The 18,180-nt window shown below is 38.8% G+C and overlaps 1 protein-coding gene across 1 annotated transcript; it reads left to right on the top strand.

Moving 5' to 3' along the window:
- Window positions 1–3,519: 3,519 nt before the first annotated feature.
- Window positions 3,520–17,798, top strand: slc5a11 (solute carrier family 5 member 11). The gene is made up of 14 exons (XM_079611174.1): window positions 3,520–3,591; window positions 4,698–4,802; window positions 4,912–4,971; window positions 5,532–5,636; window positions 5,712–5,817; window positions 7,985–8,065; window positions 8,166–8,371; window positions 12,400–12,535; window positions 12,643–12,750; window positions 13,466–13,618; window positions 14,867–15,033; window positions 16,311–16,526; window positions 16,665–16,803; window positions 17,568–17,798. The coding sequence occupies exons 1-14, from the start codon at window positions 3,523–3,525 to the stop codon at window positions 17,789–17,791; spliced, it is 1,875 nt and encodes a 624-aa protein (XP_079467300.1). The 5' UTR covers window positions 3,520–3,522; the 3' UTR covers window positions 17,792–17,798.
- Window positions 17,799–18,180: the final 382 nt, after the last annotated feature.

Here is an 18,180-nt window from a genome sequence, read left to right as displayed (position 1 = left end):
TTTGTTTTATTTTTGATGAGGGTTCATTATATTTAATCTGAAATATATGAGCATTAATGCATAGTGGTGTCAGTAAGAAGAATTAGTAATGGGCTACTACTTATGCTATAACTTTTATTTTTTTGCAAACACCATTCATAACAAGTTTATAGACTTTATTTGCAACTTTACACTTCTCAATACAATTCCCTTTTAATTCGGTCTCAATGTTGTGTCAGAGCTGACCCTATGGGGAAACACCTTCCTCCTAGAAATACTGAAGCCTCATTGGAATAACAGCATTGTAACACAATGGCCAATGGCGTTCAACCGCGTGAAATAGGGACGCGAAAGCTCCCTATGTAAGCCGGCGGTGAACGGTATTTACTCAGAATATCTCTCCTTCAGACTGTTCTGTCTTTAAGAAGCCAATTATTACTTGCCAATGAGATTTACTCCAACCAACCTGGATTGCTGCTCCCCTGCATGTGCTCCGGTGAGTATGGCGTTTCCTTTCAGCTTTGGAAGGACATGTGAAGTGATGAGTGTCAGGATCCTTCATCTCTGTATCGACATCATCTTTGATGATAAACTGGCATCCGCCCACCGCCACCCAAGAGCCACAGAGCAAGACGCAGCAGCAGCTGAGGCAGGACAGTCAGGGGACGAGCTCACGCAAAGTCAGTATCCGTGTGCCTCGCTTCCACCTGAACTACTTGTGATTTTCACCAGGGACAGTCTCCGCCCCTCTCGTGGAGCCCACGGCCTGGTCTCTTTTGGCATGTCAGAAGATGATGAGTATGACCTGCGGTGAACCTTAGGAGTCCATATACACCCACCTCGAAGCGGCAATCTGCCCTGTATAAAGCCAAAATATCCCATTTGTTTGCTCATTCACACAATATAAGAAGTCCCCATCTCAGAGCAGTGGTCTGCCGTGTTCAGAGCTCACTAAAGATACGCAGCCCCCTCCAACCACCTCAGGCCTTGTATAGAAACAGCTTGTATCAGCGCAAAATGCTCCAGTCACTCATTCACACAATATAAGCGGAGATCCCGAGTTGTCTTTGTGCTATGATTGTTCCACTGTGCTATGGCTTGCCCCAGGGAGTGGATCTGGGTTTTATTTTGATGTGAGCCCACCTTTCACTGGAGCACTCCCAATCTATAATTACTCTCGACATGACTGCCGCCTTATTGATATTTGGGCAGTATGTTGATGTCATGTGATTGATAAAGCACCAACACTGCAGCTTTTCATCTGTACTGTACTGTACTGCCACTTTCCTCTCATCCACTCATGATGACGACAGCAAGGCTGTGCTCTTTCAGTCAGCGAGTCCTGCATGTTTTTTGGGCCCAAGGTTACTGTAGAGTTCCTCTCAAACCAAGAAAAGTTTAAGGTCCTAAGGTACTCTCAATGCTGTTCAGGGCCTAGGTTATATGAGCTTTTGCACTGAGTGAACCTGCTGCTGGAGTTGCACTAAAGGTTTGTCGGTTAAAAAGCAGAGTCTATACCATTGGATTGTGGATGCAATGGCTTTGATGGCCTTCTCTTGGGCATGGTGTTTCAACAAGGCCCACTAGGCTTTTTCGTCATTGCAGGGCAGCTAAGTAAAACCTCTGAAACAGCAGGGACATCTGATGTTATGTTATCCATATATTTATTTCACTGTCGCTGTAGTGGTTTGGGTTAAGGCCCCTGACACAGTGTGGTTCAACTGCAGTTGATTCTGTGTTCGTGAACTGGGATTCACTGCTTCCTTGTTACTGTAGATACAGCGACTTGATATGCCGCTTGAAGAAGCGTTATTCGACTTCAGATGATTATATTAAAGTCACCCTGTGGTGAAAATCAAGCTTTTAATGTGTATATGTCTATGTGGTGTTTTTTTTTAAATGCTTTAAGACAAGCTATGTGAAAATTCATGAGTCAACACCATTGCTGAGTATTTTCTCTTTAAAACCACAAAGAACCAAAGACGGTCTCAAAAACGTGGTTTGAAATCGCTGGTGGTTCTGACGTCACAAACTACCTTGTAACCAATCACATCAATGTATGATCCTCAACAAGAGGATTTCTGAGCTGGTGTGAGAGAGTGGAGGTGGGGCTGATTTGCATATTCATAAAACCGTGAATGAGGCGAGGGTGTAGAGTTAAGGCTGATTTATACTTCTGCGTTGTTTATTTATACCTATGCCGGAGCCTCTGCGCTTTAGGCTACACATTGGTTTTCGTTTTTACTTCTGCATTGTTCTCCGCATTGACGTGCAATTACACATGCAGAGGGAGCAAGTGAAACCCCAGGGAGGGGTTCTAGCAGACCAATCACATGCTTGCAGTCCGCGTAGAATTGATGCGTTATTACATTTTTGGAGAGATACACGTCAAGGTATGTCGTAGTAGGCTACACACAGCCTATGACGTAGCTACGGCGTGAGTTAGACGGAGAAGTATAAATTGGGCTTTACATTCAAGCTTTTTTAAGGCATGAATCATTTTTTTTTGATGAAAAAACATTTAAAAATGTAATTTTCGTGATCAAAATGAGTTTTAAAGACTGAAAAATGTAAATTTTCCTTGAGCTTTTGACATATAAGAGGTCATCATACTACAAGAATATCCTGTAAGTTTCAGAACTGAAAACTTCCTTGTTAGTCCAATAAAAGCTTTATTGACACTAGGCACAGCGAACGACAGGTTTTTCAAAGTGGGGATCTATGACATCAGAGGGTATCAAACACCGCCTCCGCAGAAGAAGATCAACGCCTACTTCAACACTGCCTGTTTAGCCCCGCCCACAGATTAACGCATTACATGAAACTCATTATAATATGCAAAACTGTTATCCAATCATATCAGTTAGCCATAGGTGAATTAAATCCACGCATTAAATCACATCTGTTAGGAAACTGGACTTTTGTATGGGTTCTTTATCAAATTTGGATCTGAAGTGAAATCAGAAAATGTGAGTTCTGCAGTATAATGCTGTCTCTATTTGTGCTTTATGAAATATTTGCCCTGTGGTCCTTCCTTATAAGTTAACTTTTCAGTTTTACATTCTGTAGGAAAACATTTGCCATTCATCTGTTGTAACATACCCGGTCTCTTAACATGCGAATACAGGCTAGATAATGTATAATCAGTAAAGACATAAAGTCACGTCTTGATATCATTCCATTGAATGTGTGTATGTGAGGGAGATTATCCACCATCTGTTGTTTTAAAGTGACACACCTGAGAAACTCCTTGACCTTTGACCTCATGGCTGCCACCGAGCATCCCAATGTGTCCCCTTCCCCCACCGCTGAGGTCACATCGCCGACGGCCACCCTGGCCATCACAGATATAGTGGTGCTTGTTATCTACTTCCTTTTGGTTCTTGCTGTGGGATTGTGGGTAAGTTTACTTAAACCACACAATGCACTGCTATATCATTTCACAGTGACAAAATGTTACTTCAGTAAATGTGTTACTTATCACATTTATGGCTTAACATCTTGTATATGGCATATTTATAACCTTTGCTCACCCAACAGTCCATGTGGAAGACCAAGAGGAGCACGGTGGATGGATATTTTCTTGCCGGAAAATCCATGACTTGGTGGCCGGTGAGTAAAAAAGTGACAGTGTCTCCAAAAGAAAACATCAACAAACAAACAAAATAACAATAAATTACATTTTGCATAAAAAAAATAAGTCTATTTTTAGGAACATTATTTTCATGAAAATTAGGCATGATTCTCCCATCAGTTCTCATTACTGTAATACAAAAATATATTAATTATTTACTATTATAATTTGGTAATTTGAATGAGATTTTGTTTGTATATATTCTTAAAAAAATATATTTCACTTAAATAAATACAATATTAGTAAAATTATTGTATTTTTGTTATTTTGTATTAGTTTTTAAATAGTTTTTATAAAATGTTTATTTGTTTTAGTTTATTTCGTTTTAGTTATTTTAGTAATTCAATTTAAACTAAAATGAGAAATGTTGCATTGGCAACTAGCTTAAAATATTTGTATGGTTTTAGTGTTAGTTAACGATAATAACCCTTGCATTATGATAAGAAGACTTTGTCAGTGAGTAATGTCTTAAATTGTAATGAAAATGTCACAATGAAACAATTATTAGGTCCCCAAAACAGTTCTGTTATAGCTTTCTATGTGCAAAATTTTATTTCTTAATTTTTTTCTGGCGAACTAGAGAGATTCATGTTATAAAATATTTTTTTGTTAGATAAAAATAAATGTAGTATTGAAATCGAATTTGAGCCTGTAGGTGTAGGGGTTCGTTTACACGACCACAATGTACAATTTTTTTTTGAAAAATGTTCTCTGCTTCTTCTTTTTTTAAACAGCTGTATTATTCATTCCAGGCCAGTAGTTGGCGATGTCACTTTGGAAACAGTAACACTTCACGTCTAACATGTAATACACATGCACATGATGCCACCGTTTTCACAAATTCTTTTAGTTTACAAGTTTACACGGTGACGATAACTGTATCATTTTCAAAAACTTGCGCTTTGAAACCCGTTTTCAAAAGTTTGTTTTTTTAGGCTTTCAGGTTTTCAAAACGCCATTGTCGTATAAATGAACGGCCAAAAAAAATGCATAAAGTTTTCTGTTTAGTTGTGGTGTAAATGGCCCCTCACAGATCAAAATGTAATGTCCAGCTCACAACTTTTCCATCTTCTATCATGTGCAGGTGGGCGCCTCTCTGTTTGCCAGTAATGTGGGCAGTGGGCACTTCATTGGGCTCGCAGGCTCTGGGGCGGCAGCTGGTATCGGTGCCGCCGCTTATGAATGGAACGTGAGCACACAATATACAATTTAAGAGATAGAGAGTACATTGATTTGCTGAATATACCACATTATAGAGTGCATTCTGGAAAATGTGAATGTCTCATGTTCATTTGCAGGGCATGCTGATGGTGCTGCTCTTGGGCTGGCTGTTTTTACCCATCTATATTGCATCAAGGGTGAGAAAACAACAGATCTGATACAATATTTCATACATTTAGGATCCCTTTAACAGATCTCAAGCAATAGATTTGATGTGTCAGCATCATTACTCCAGTCTTCAGTGTCACATGACCCTTCAGAAATCATTCTAATATGATGATTTGATGCTTAAGAAACATTTCTGATCACTATCTATGTTAAAAACAGCTGTGCCGCTTCATATTTTTTTGTGGAAACTATGATGATTCTTTGATGAAACGAAAGTAAATTTATTTAAAACAGAAATCTTTTGTAACATTAATTGTTAATGCCTTTATTGACACTTTTGACCAATTTAATGCATCCTTACTGAATAATGTAATTATTCTAAACGTTTTAGTTACTGACCCCAAACTTTTGGACTGAAGTGTACACACACACACACACACACACACACACACACACACACACACACACACACACACACACACACACACACACACACACACACACACACACACACACACACACACTAATTGTTTTTGCAATTAGTGTGAATTAAATATGTAAATTCGGATTATTTTCCATTTCTTTTCAGGTCACAACAATGCCTGAGTATTTACAGAAAAGATTTGGTGGCATAAGAATACAGTTATTTCTTTGTGTTTTATATCTATTCATCTACATCTTCACCAAAATATCAGTAAGTATGGTAAATAAAAACATCTCTGACTTGGTAATCGGCTTTGAATAGACCTGTCTGAGTGTCTGTGTGCAGGTGGACATGTATGCAGGAGCTGTGTTCATCCAGCAAGCTCTGCAGTGGAACATCTACCTCGCTGTGGTTCTGCTTCTCGGCATTACGGCTCTGTACACCATCGCAGGTCAGATACTTTGTTACTCTTAAAGGAACATGCCGACTTTTTGGGACTTTATCTTATTCACCGTATCCCCCAGAGTTAGATAAGTCCACACATACCCTTTTCATCTCCGTGCGTGCCTTAACTGTCTGACGCACACACCGCTAGCCTAGCTTAGCACAAAGACTGGAGGTAAACGGCTCCAGCTAGCATACTGCTCCCAATAAGTGACAAAATTGTCCTATTTACAGTGCATGTTGTAAATAACACATGACACACAGCCATTCCAAGTACGTATATGGTTAGAAGATGGCTGTGTCTCATGTGACCTTGTTATTTGTACACGCTGTGACTATACAAATCACAACATGTAAATAGGAAAATGTTGGCGTTATTTTGTCATTTATTGGGAGCAGTATGCTAGCTGGAGCCATTTACCTCCAGTCTTTGTGCTAAGCTAGGCTAGTGGTGTGTGCGTCAGACAGAGTTATGGCACGCACGGAGATTAGAAGGGTATATATGGACTTATCTAACTCTGGGGCATACGGTGAATAAGCTAAAGTCCCAAAAAGTCGGCGTGTTCCTTTAAGGGTTGTTCACACCAAGAACCATAACCGTGTTAGCGTCCACACCAAAGCACGACAACATAGAGACATCATATGCCGCTTTAAATGGTGTTAATAAAGGCCTTCTGGAAAGTCAGAGGTCACTCTTCCACCAGAACTCGACTCGCGTACGGCCGTTACCGGAAGCCAGTGATTATAGTTTATAAAGTTATAAATATGGATATTTTTCTTATACAAACGCATCGTTTCACTTCAGAAGGCCTTTATTAACCGCCTGGAGCCATATAGATTACTTTTATGATGGATGGATGTGCTTTTTTGGGCTTCAAACTAAGTCATATACACGTTGTTTGAAGTCATATACACTTTATACACTTTGGATGGCTTGAGGGTGAGTAAATTATGGGAGGATTTTCGTTTTTGGGTGAACTATCCCTTGTAATCTCTTTAAATTGGTTGGATTCTGATTGGCTGTCAGTGTTTTTATCGCTTATCAGTTCTGAAAGTGATGCCAACGATATCGTTCCCTCATGTAGTTATCGTTATGGTTTGGATATCTCTACTCTAATAGAATTAGAATGATTATTTATAGTTAGTGATAGGAGAAACGAAGCTAATGTTGAACCAGTTTCTTCTCAAACTGATTTACTGTTTTGAAGATCTCGAAATGCCACGCTGCCACGATGCCTGCCGATGAGGGGTGCGTTTCCCAAAGGCATCACCAGTCAACCATGATCGCAAGTTCTGTTGAATTGTGTTGGTAACAAGGAATTTACCACCATAGTTTACTTTGGGAAACGCACCCCAGAAAGGTATAAATGCATTGTGATGAAAACTCAGCCCTAACATGCATAAAAACACCTTTTACAAACCAATTCCAAATGTTTTATTGAAAGTTTAGTCACAAATTGTCTTATACCACGGAATATGAAGTGTCTGTAGTGTGCTATTTTATTAAATTGTAGGGCTTGTTTGGTTTGGTTTGGTTTGGTTTATGGAGGGTTTGGTAAATCAAAACTTTTCGTTTTTATTATACAAATGTCATTAAATGTTGACACATTTATAAAACTGATCCGAAAAAATCAGATAAAAACAATAAACACTGGTTCATGGGTTCACAGAGATCGACATTTCAAAACTATCCTCCTATCTTTATTACTGTATATGGACTATCTATCTATATTGATGTTCTAGTATCTAGATCAATCCATCTATTAAGAAATTATAGGTCTGTCTAAGTAGGTTTAATTTTTAGATGTATCTCTAACTTCTCGCTTTAGAAGGTCTATACCTAGAGTTCAAGTTCTAACTACGTAGAATGATGTTATTGATCTGTCTGGAAGTTCTAGTTCTGTCTATCTAGCTACATCTCAAAAGTTTTCGAAATAGTTACGACTTAACAAAGCCTCAAATACTGAAATCATGTGGCTTTGGAGTTTGAAACATGCTCTGAATCACTGGTTCTAAACAATTGATTTGCAAACGTTTCGAAGGTTCATGAAGCAGTGTTTTGAAAGTGTCCATCACTATTTCTAGTTATCTATCTTGTTGTGAACGTCCCTTTAATCCTAGAAATGAGGAAGTCTTGTAATCTTCTAAATCATATCTTGACTGATTGTTCACAGGGGGTCTGGCAGCAGTGATCTACACCGATGCGGTTCAGACTGTCATCATGGTGGTCGGAGCCATGATCCTCATGGGCTTCAGTGAGTGTCTACGACAATAATGTTCACTGAAATTCTGAAGCTTCTATGCAATAATAATATACTCTTTTTTTTTTTCTCTTTTTTTTTTTCTCGATGTCAGGTTTTGCAGAGGTTGGGGGATTTCAGGCTGTCCTGGACAAGTATCCTCAAGCTATTCCCTCCATCCGAGTGCCCAACACCACCTGCGGAATCCCTCGTGATGATGCCTTTCACATATTCCGTCACCCTGTGACCTCTGACCTGCCGTGGCCGGGTGTAATCCTGGGCATGTCCATGCCCTCCATGTGGTACTGGTGTTCTGACCAGGTGAACGACCAGCTGTGTTGATTGAACTTATAAGACACATTACCCATGATGGGTATGATGGCTTCTGTTCTATATATTTATATTGATTTATCTCCAAGTTCTTGCTTTAGATCCAGCTAGAGTTGAAGTTCTAGATCTGTCTAGAAGTTCTAGTTCTTTCTATCTAGCTACTCTTGTGAAGATATAGTGCACTTAATCATATTGAATGTGCACACTACTCTTAAATGTAGCTAAAGCATACTTCTTTTTCACAGGGGTGGTTCTAGACTAGCTCTAAACGAGTTTCTTTCTAGTTTAGAACAACCCTTTAGAAATCTTATTTAGCAACCACCTTGTAATCATCCATAAGATCTTCGCAACTCCTATTACTTAATTACTGCTGCTGCTGTAGATTATTTCTGTTGTTTTAGATTATTGCTGCTGCTGTTGATTATGATGATTTTTATTGCTGTTGTTGTAGATTATTGCTGCTGCTGCTGCTGATTATGATGATTTTTATTGCTGTTGTTGTAGATCACTGCTGCTGCTGCTGATGATTATGATGATTTTTATTGCTGTTGTTGTAGATCACTGCTGCTGATTATGATGATTTTTATTGCTGTTGTTGTAGATTATTGCTGCTGATGATTATGATGATTTTTATTGCTGTTGTTGTAGATCACTGCTGCTGCTGCTGATTATGATGATTTTTATTGCTGTTGTTGTAGATTATTGCTGCTGATGATTATGATGATTTTTATTGCTGTTGTTGTAGATCACTGCTGCTGCTGCTGCTGCTGCTGCTGATTATGATGATTTTTATTGCTGTTGTTGTAGATTATTGCTGCTGATGATTATGATGATTTTTATTGCTGTTGTTGTAGATTATTGCTGCTGCTGATTATGATGATTTTTATTGCTGTTGTTGTAGATCACTGCTGCTGCTGCTGCTGATTATGATGATTTTTATTGCTGTTGTTGTAGATTATTGCTGCTGATGATTATGATGATTTTTATTGCTGTTGTTGTAGATTATTGCTGCTGCTGATTATGATGATTTTTATTGCTGTTGTTGTAGATTATTGCTGCTGATGATTATGATGATTTTTATTGCTGTTGTTGTAGATTATTGCTGCTGCTGATTATGATGATTTTTATTGCTGTTGTTGTAGATCACTGCTGCTGCTGCTGCTGATTATGATGATTTTTATTTCTGTTGTTGTAGATCACTGCTGCTGCTGCTGCTGCTGATTATGATGATTTTTATTGCTGTTGTTGTAGATTATTGCTGCTGATGATTATGATGATTTTTATTGCTGTTGTTGTAGATTATTGCTGCTGCTGATTATGATGATTTTTATTGCTGTTGTTGTAGATTATTGCTGCTGATGATTATGATTTTTATTGCTGTTGTTGTAGATCACTGCTGCTGCTGCTGCTGATTATGATGATTTTTATTTCTGTTGTTGTAGATCACTGCTGCTGCTGCTGCTGCTGATTATGATGATTTTTATTGCTGTTGTTGTAGATTATTGCTGCTGATGATTATGATGATTTTTATTGCTGTTGTTGTAGATTATTGCTGCTGATGATTATGATGATTTTTATTGCTGTTGTTGTAGATTATTGCTGCTGCTGCTGCTGATTATGATGATTTTTATTGCTGTTGTTGTAGATTATTGCTGCTGCTGATAATGATGATTTTTATTGCTGTTGTTGTAGATCACTGCTGCTGCTGCTGATTATGATGATTTTTATTGCTGTTGTTGTAGATTATTGCTGCTGATGATTATGATGATTTTTATTGCTGTTGTTGTAGATTATTGCTGCTGCTGCTGCTGATTATGGTGATTTTTATTTCTGTTGTAGAAGATTATTGCTGCTGCTGTTGTTGTAGATTATTGCTGCTGCTGATGATGATGATTTTTATTGCTGTAACGTTAGATTATTGCTGCTGCTGTTGTTGTAGATTATTGCTGCTGCTGATGATGATTTTTATTGCTGTAGATTATTGCTGCTGCTGATGATGATTTTTATTGCTGTAGATTATTGCTGCTGCTGCTGCTGATTTTTATTGCTGTAGATTATTGCTGCTGCTGTTGTAGTAGATTATTGCGGCTGCTGCTGCTGTAGATTATTGCTGCTGCTGTTGTTGTAGATTATTGCGGCTGCTGCTGCTGATTTTTTATTGCTTATATTTAGATTGTTGATTATATTTAGGGCCCAAGCCTTGAAAAGGCGAAGGCCCTATTGTTTTCCTTCGGATTATTCTTCTTTATTATTATTATTTATTATTTATTATTATTATTATATTACTACCTTTTGGGCACTTTTGGGGGCCTTAACGTGCTCAAAAACTCTTGAAACTTTGCACAAATGTCAGAACCCGCGGCCATTAGAGCTGGACTGAAGCTGGTACCCGGGCGTGGCAGGAGGGCTCGACAGCGCCCCCTGGAACGCGGTCCGAAAACTTGGTCCATAAATCAAACACGCTTGCGTGAAATAATATGAAACTCGGTACACTTATAGATCTCATCGGTTCATATATCCTTCGTGCTCTGACTTTTTACCCCAGCCCAACAGGAAGTCGGCTATTTGGCGTAGTTTAAAAAACACATGCAATGGAATTTAAAATACTCCTCCTAGACGATTCAACCAATCACCACGAAACTCGGTGTGCATGAAGTCAAGACATGGAGGATGAAAAATTGCCAGGGGATTTTTGATATCTCGAACGCTTTGGCCGTGGCGAGGAAACAAATTTATGGCGAATATTGGAAACAGGAAGTGTGTTATAACATCCTCATACATTAATTGATCTTGATGAAACTTCAGCAGTGTGTTCGTTGTAAGAGGCCGATCACATGGATGTGACTATTGTGAGTCAAAGTTATAGCGCCACCAACTGGCAGCAGGAAGTGTGTCACTTTCAAAATGCTTTGAATTCACCCTCTTATTTTTACCCGATTTGCTTCAAACTTTATGTGTATAATGTAAACACACGGCAGATGTAGACATGTGAAAGAATTATTGATATCTTAAATACTGTTGCCATGGCAACGCTTTAAACTTTTATATTCTTTTTGGGTGCATTTGAGGCTCTTAACATGCTTCAAATTGCATGAAACTCAACATGCATATCAGATTTATTAGGTACTAGGCATGTGTGAAGTTTCAGAAACGGGCGCGGTGGAGGGGCTCAGTAGCGCCACCTTTAGTCAAAAATGGGGTATTAGTTTTACCTACAGTAACAAAAATCGGTAATTATATTTATCTCCCCGAGCCGGACAACTTTCTAATTTACAGTCATTAGCTCTGACCAACAGGAAGTCAGATATTTTGGTTTGAATGTGATTTGATGGGAATTTTGCCAGTCTCTCTCAGTGTCTGTGTGTGTGAGAGAGGAGGGGGGCTTTATTTTAACCCTTTCTCTGCTGTGTGGGACTTCTCGGGCACTTTTGGGGCCCTTAACGTGCTCGAAAACTCTTGAAACTTTGCACACAGGTCAGAACCTGCGGCCATCAGGGCTGGGCTGAAGCTGGTACCCGGGCGTGGCAGGGGAGCTCAACAGCGCCCCCTTGAACGTGGTCCGAAAAACTTGGTCCATATATCAAACACGTTTGCATGTAATAATATGAAACTCGGTACACATATAGATTTAATCGGGCCGAACAGCCCCCCCTTTTCTGTGTGTGTTTGGAGGGGAGCAGAAAGACTCACACTGATGCAAGCTCTAAAGCAGACTTCTTCTCGACAGTCAAAGCGGGGTTACGTTATTGCCCGTCGTGCACAGGAACCCGAAAGGCAACGGGGTGGCGGCTTTTTATATATATATATATATATATATATATATATATATATATATATATATATATATATATATATATATAAAAATAAATATAGCTGCAAGCAGCGATGGAGGGCCCAAGCCGGTGGCAGCGCCAGCCCGGTGCCTTTAGTGTAACTAAAGGCACCAGGGTGGCGGTGCCACCGGCTTGGGCCCGTAATCGCTGCTTGCAGCTATATTTTGTTGTTGTTTCTGTGTGCAGGTGATAGTGCAGCGTTCGCTTGCTTCCAAGAACATTCTGCATGCTAAAGGAGGATCTCTGCTCGCCGCCTACCTCAAAGTTCTGCCCTTCTTCATGATGGTGATTCCAGGCATGATCAGCAGGATACTTTACCCAGGTGAACTACTGAAACAAAAACCAAAGTTTAAGGCCTCTAAATGTAGTTTGTTCTATTAAAATGCATATAAACGTGTGTGTGTTTGTGTGTGTGTGTGAGAACTTTAGACGAGGTGGGCTGTGGAGACCCAGATGTGTGTAAACAGGTTTGTGGGAATCCTGTGGGCTGCTCGGACATTGCTTATGCCAAACTGGTGATGGAGCTCCTTCCCGCAGGTATCAGTGAGATTCTTTGATTGTTTACATATGTTGGTTGTTTTTCAGTTTCTAGATCTGGGGCCTATACCATGAAGCCGGTTTAGGTGGCTAGCCAGCTATGTTTCAGTTTAGGGCCCTTTCACACCTACCTGGTTTGGTCCGGACTTTCGGACTTTTCAGTTTGGTCCGAATCAAAATTGCAGGTGTGAAACCTCTGTAAAAATTATTTTGTATGATTTAGATATTATTTATGTAAGTATTAATCGATCGCATGTACAATTTTAGTTTATCAATTATTTTTACGCAGTTTAAAGGAACGAATATATAAAAGTAATATAAATACGCTTACAAAATTGCACTGATATAGCAAGACCTTTTCTTTTAGTTGCCCTCTTTCATAGACAGCTATTTTCTTCTTGCTGTGTATTTGTTTAAAATCTTAATATAATTTCAATCTCGTAATATTCTACAGAAGAGAGAAGTGAATCGAGCTGCTTTTCTCGTGAGAAATGAACCTCAGTTTCACTCTTTCTCAGCATGTGATTGGATCAAAGCCTGAGTTGACAGAGAAAGTTGATGATCAGCATCTCATGGTACCAACAAAGCCTGGTTGGATTGGTTTGGATTTGTCAACTCAAAACTAATCCTGTAACCCGGAGTTTGTTCAACTTCCATCATGGTACAGGCCCCAGCTGGCTGAGCCAACTCATTTTTCTTGTGTGTGTTTGTTCAGGTCTGAGGGGTTTAATGATGGCTGTGATGTTGGCTGCTCTCATGTCATCTTTGACCTCCATATTCAACAGTTCCAGCACCATTTTCACCATGGACCTGTGGAGAAACATCCGCCGCACTGCCTCCGAGTGGGAGCTCATGATTGTGGGGAGGTGTGACATCAACAAGCTGTTATACACACATTCGATTTTAAAGGCAAATTCATCAATTTCTTCAGCCTGTAAACAGCCTATTTGTAAAGCAATTGGCCGTCAGAAAGACTTCAACATTAGATAGTCATTAAAATTTGTTTGAAATTGAAAATTGGGTTGATGCTAAAACCCAATGTTGGCTTGGCGTCAACCTCCAACCAATTCAAGATGTTGAATTTTGTTTGGAAATAAAAATAGTGTTGATGCCCAAACCCAACATTGGCTTGACACCAATGCAATATCAGCATCTACTGATGTTATAATTTTTTGTTGTGTGGACGTTAACATTATGATATTTAGCAAACGTTGGATTTTGATTTACTGTCTGTGTTTGACATCAGTTATTGAATTTTAGTTCTTTAACTCTTTCCCTGCCAGCATAAAAAAAAAAAAAAAAAGTTGCCTGCATTTTTTGATCATCTCCACAAGTTACATGCCCCCCAGAATTCAAAAGAATATTATCCCCCAATATATCAAAAGAATAGTGCCTCTGCTTTTAAACATACAAACAAAAAATACTTTTATTATAGCTTAATGCTTTCTTTTATCAACACAAATGTGAAGCAACATTTTGACCAAAAAGCGGAAAAATTGCATTTTTGTCAAAGACTACGTCTGGATCGGATTCAGAACGATGATCAAAACATGGATGGAGTAGATTGAGTCCATCAACTCCCCCAAAGCTTCACAGTACCTAGTCCTGTGTCGACAATGACATTTCATTCAGTAGCACTTGGTGGATTTGATTTATATGCCGTTTAATGTTGATGATCACGTTATTTCACATATGCATCCGCTTACATATTGTGTTTTTATCACGAGATTCTGATTCTGTACTCTTTCAGAAGATGCGTAACAGCGCCCCCTACCGTATAACAGTGAAAACACGGAAAAACGGAAGTTTCTGTCAAATAGTTAATAACACAACTTAAATCCAATGTAACCTGTGTCGGTATTCTTTGTCAAATTGATATTAAACAGAACTTAAATTAAACCAAATATCAATGTCTTATGATGTTGGTGGCCCACTGTATACCGTAGTTAGAAGCTGTTAACCTGTAAAATTCCCCTAAAGTTGGTCGAGCTTTTGCTTATGGTAAATTAATCTAGTATTGTCATCCTACAACTACAAATACTTAATATATTTGTCTCTCTGGTTAAGTCAGCTGTTTCAACTGCTGTGTGTGTGTGTGTGTCTCCATGTCAAAGAGTGTTTGTGTTGGTGTTAGTGGTGGTGTCAGTGCTGTGGATTCCTCTAGTGCAGGCCAGTCAGGGTGGGCAGCTCTTCATCTACATCCAGTCCATCAGTATGTACCTGCAGCCCCCCATAACGGTCGTCTTCCTTGCGGGATGCTTCTGGAAACGGACCAATGAGAAGGTACAAAACCAATCAAGCATTGAGAGGGGTTTTTTTTTCTTCCTTTTTAATGTTTTCATCAGATTTTGAAAAGTAGTCATTAGTAATTTATGTAAATTCACACTCATATCATGGGTTAAATTATAAATAAAGTAAACTGCAAAATCTCAGCCAACAGTGCTTGTGAATCACAGTGGATATCAAGACCAAACAACACGATTGATAGTGTGAGGTATTAAAGATATTTTGCCGTTTGCTTTGTCTATTTTTTGCTCCACCAACAAAAATAGTTCAAAAGCGAAGCTACAGCAGAAGTGTTGTGCTGCGCAACAGACAGGAGTGAGTTCCTGAATTAATCCATGTTTGAACAGTCGGTTGAGAGAATGAATATATGACTCACTCATATACTGTAGATGGTAGTACTCAAATGACCTACTATACACTATGGACTTATACTATGTAATGTGTATAATGGATGCAAAATCATGCTTTGGAGAATCATAATTATAGTTAAAGGTTATAATTATGAGATGGTTAAAATTATGACATACTAAATCATAATTATAAAAGCGAAATTACAAAGTCTGACAATTTTTTTTAATGGACTTGTCTCATAATCTCAATTTTCTTTGTCTCATAATCGACTGTCATAATTTAGACTTTTTGTCATAATTATGACTTTTTGGCCTGGTTTCACAGACGGGGTTTAGATTAAGTCAGGACTAGGCCTTAGTTCAAATAGGACAAAAGTACCTTTTGAAAAAAAAAAAAAAAAAACGCATAAAACTGCCATTGTTTTGTCTTAAGATTCACAGCAGTGACATATTTTAAGATTAGTCGGTGCAAGTCTCTTTCAGTTAAAACAGCTCAAACATGCATTTTAGTCTGAGACTAGCTTAAGCCTTGTATGTTAAACCGGCAGTATATCTCATAATTATGACAGTCAATGTCAACTTTTTAATCTCATAATTATGACAGTCACAATTTAGACTATCTCATAATTTTTTTCACTTAATTTGTCATGTCAATTTATCCCACCATTATGACGTTTTATGTCATAATGTAAACTTTTGATCTCATAATTTTCACTTAGTGTCTCATAATTGCTACTTATGTTATTATTGACCTTTTAACCATCATCATTATGATAATCCATAATGTACTCTTCTGTCTAGTATATGAACAGCACTTTATATACAGTGCATTCCTAATTTAGTTTCGGAGGTATTTTATTAATATATATTATCAATAAATAAAACACATCAACTGATGTTTTTTCTCCTGTGACGTTGGTGTAGGGAGCATTCTGGGGTCTGATAGTGGGCATGTTGGTGGGCTGTATAAGGATGATCCTGGATTTCGTCTATCCTACACCGCTGTGCTATGAGAGCGACACCAGGCCCGACATCATCAAATATGTTCACTTCCTGTACTTCTCCATCATTCTCACTCTCCTCACACTCATCGTGGTGGTGTGTGTTAGTCTGGCTACAGAGAAGCCTAAACCAGAGCAGGTACACACACACACACACACACACACACACACACACACACACAAACCCAGTTTGCAATTTCACAAAAAACTTTTCATAAACCTTGAGAACACACACACACACACACACGTCCGGTATAAAGGCCTTGTTATTTTGCAGATCAGTCGCTTGACGTGGTACACGCGCTTTGATCCTGTGAAAGAAAGCGAAGAGGTTGTGGCTTCAGATCTCTACACCATCGAAGGCGCCACACAGAACACAAAAGACATGGAGAATGATGCATCTCAAATGAAAGAAGGTACTTTTTCCAGTTCACATGCATTGCATTTGTTGCATTATTTTGTGATTTTAACTAAACAGGAACAGATAAGTCTCAGTATGCTTTATACATAATACATACATGCAATGGTTTGCCTAGGTGTTGTAAAGTTTATCCCAATTTATTCTCAGTTTTATGCTTAATTATTTAATAGTCCAGTTATCCAGAAGAGGGAGACAAAGTCATTTGATATTTTTTAAGCGGTTTAAATGAGGGGAGGAAATAAGAAAAATCTGAGTGATATGTGAAATTTTTTAATGTGAAATATAAGCATACGACACCACACTTAATTTCTGAACGTCATTTCATTACATAATCTCGTTATGATAATTATGAGATGAGTTACAATTATGACATACTAAGTCATAAATTTGAGAGAGTCGAAATTTACAAAAAGTTATTTGTGTCAATTTCGACAATCTAATTTGTGTCATAATATTCACTTTATCTCATAATTATGTCATAATTTGGACTTTTATGTCATACTTTTTTACTACTTGTCATTCTTTTAACTCCAAAAAACATTGACATAACATTTAATATTTGAACGTCATTGCATTAGGTACATAGAAATCACAAAAGTGGGATCTGCAAACAAATGGCGTTGGACCATTTTTGGGTGTCTAAATGCATTTGGCAGGCAATATAAAATGCACTTTGTGTGTATTCATGCAGGTCACACTTAAGAAAAGTTTCGTTTGAATCGGTTTACATGTAATTCTGAGCGCTGTGTTCCTCACCAGACTCCTGTAGGTCTGTGTCCAGTGAAGCGGGCTCCTCTAAACTCAAATCTGCTCTGTTCTGGATCTGTGGAATGGAGAAGCGGAGAGAAGAGAAGCCCGTGTCTCCTCCTCCAGAGACTCTGATGTGTTCCCTCGAGGAAGAGCCCTGTATGAGACACCTGGTGAACGCCAACCTCATCGTCTGCATGTCATTGGCTGTGTTTCTCATCGCCTACTGGGCATAGTCACATGTCCTTTTATCATGGATTGTTTAGTGTGACTGGTGTTAAAGTTAATCTTCACTGAGTATGTAATTAATAATTGACCGGTATGCTTATTTATCAATCAGTTTTTACTTTTTTGATAAAGACATGAAATGACAGTTTAAAGGTAGGGTAGGCAATTTCTGAGAGGCTAGCTTTGAAAGCATGAGATCCCACCCTCGCTTCAGAGCGTCGGCCCACATCTGGTACTCCTGGTATCCACATGTGCCAGATGTGGCCCGGCACCATGTTGCTGTCTGGGTCAGAGCAGAGTCTGCAAAGCATCACAAGAGACGCCGTTAAATTACCTCACGTCTCAAAGCACTATGATTGGACGTCCATTTTTTTGGTTCTGGGACCTCCACAGAAGA

This window comes from Phoxinus phoxinus (genome assembly GCF_949152265.1).
Source record: "Phoxinus phoxinus genome assembly, chromosome: 1".
NCBI lineage: Eukaryota > Metazoa > Chordata > Actinopteri > Cypriniformes > Leuciscidae > Phoxinus > Phoxinus phoxinus.
This window is presented reverse-complemented; position numbering and strand designations above follow the sequence as displayed.

Excerpts from the sequence above, each read along its gene's own strand:
- slc5a11 (XM_079611174.1), top strand. The coding sequence starts at position 3,523 with ATGTGGAAGACCAAGAGGAGCACGGTGGATGGATATTTTCTTGCCGGA. Across the intron at positions 8,066-8,165 it reads CATGATCCTCATGGGCTTCA|GTTTTGCAGAGGTTGGGGGA; the intron begins GTGAGTGTCTAC and ends TCTCGATGTCAG. Across the intron at positions 16,804-17,567 it reads TGCATCTCAAATGAAAGAAG|ACTCCTGTAGGTCTGTGTCC; the intron begins GTACTTTTTCCA and ends GTTCCTCACCAG.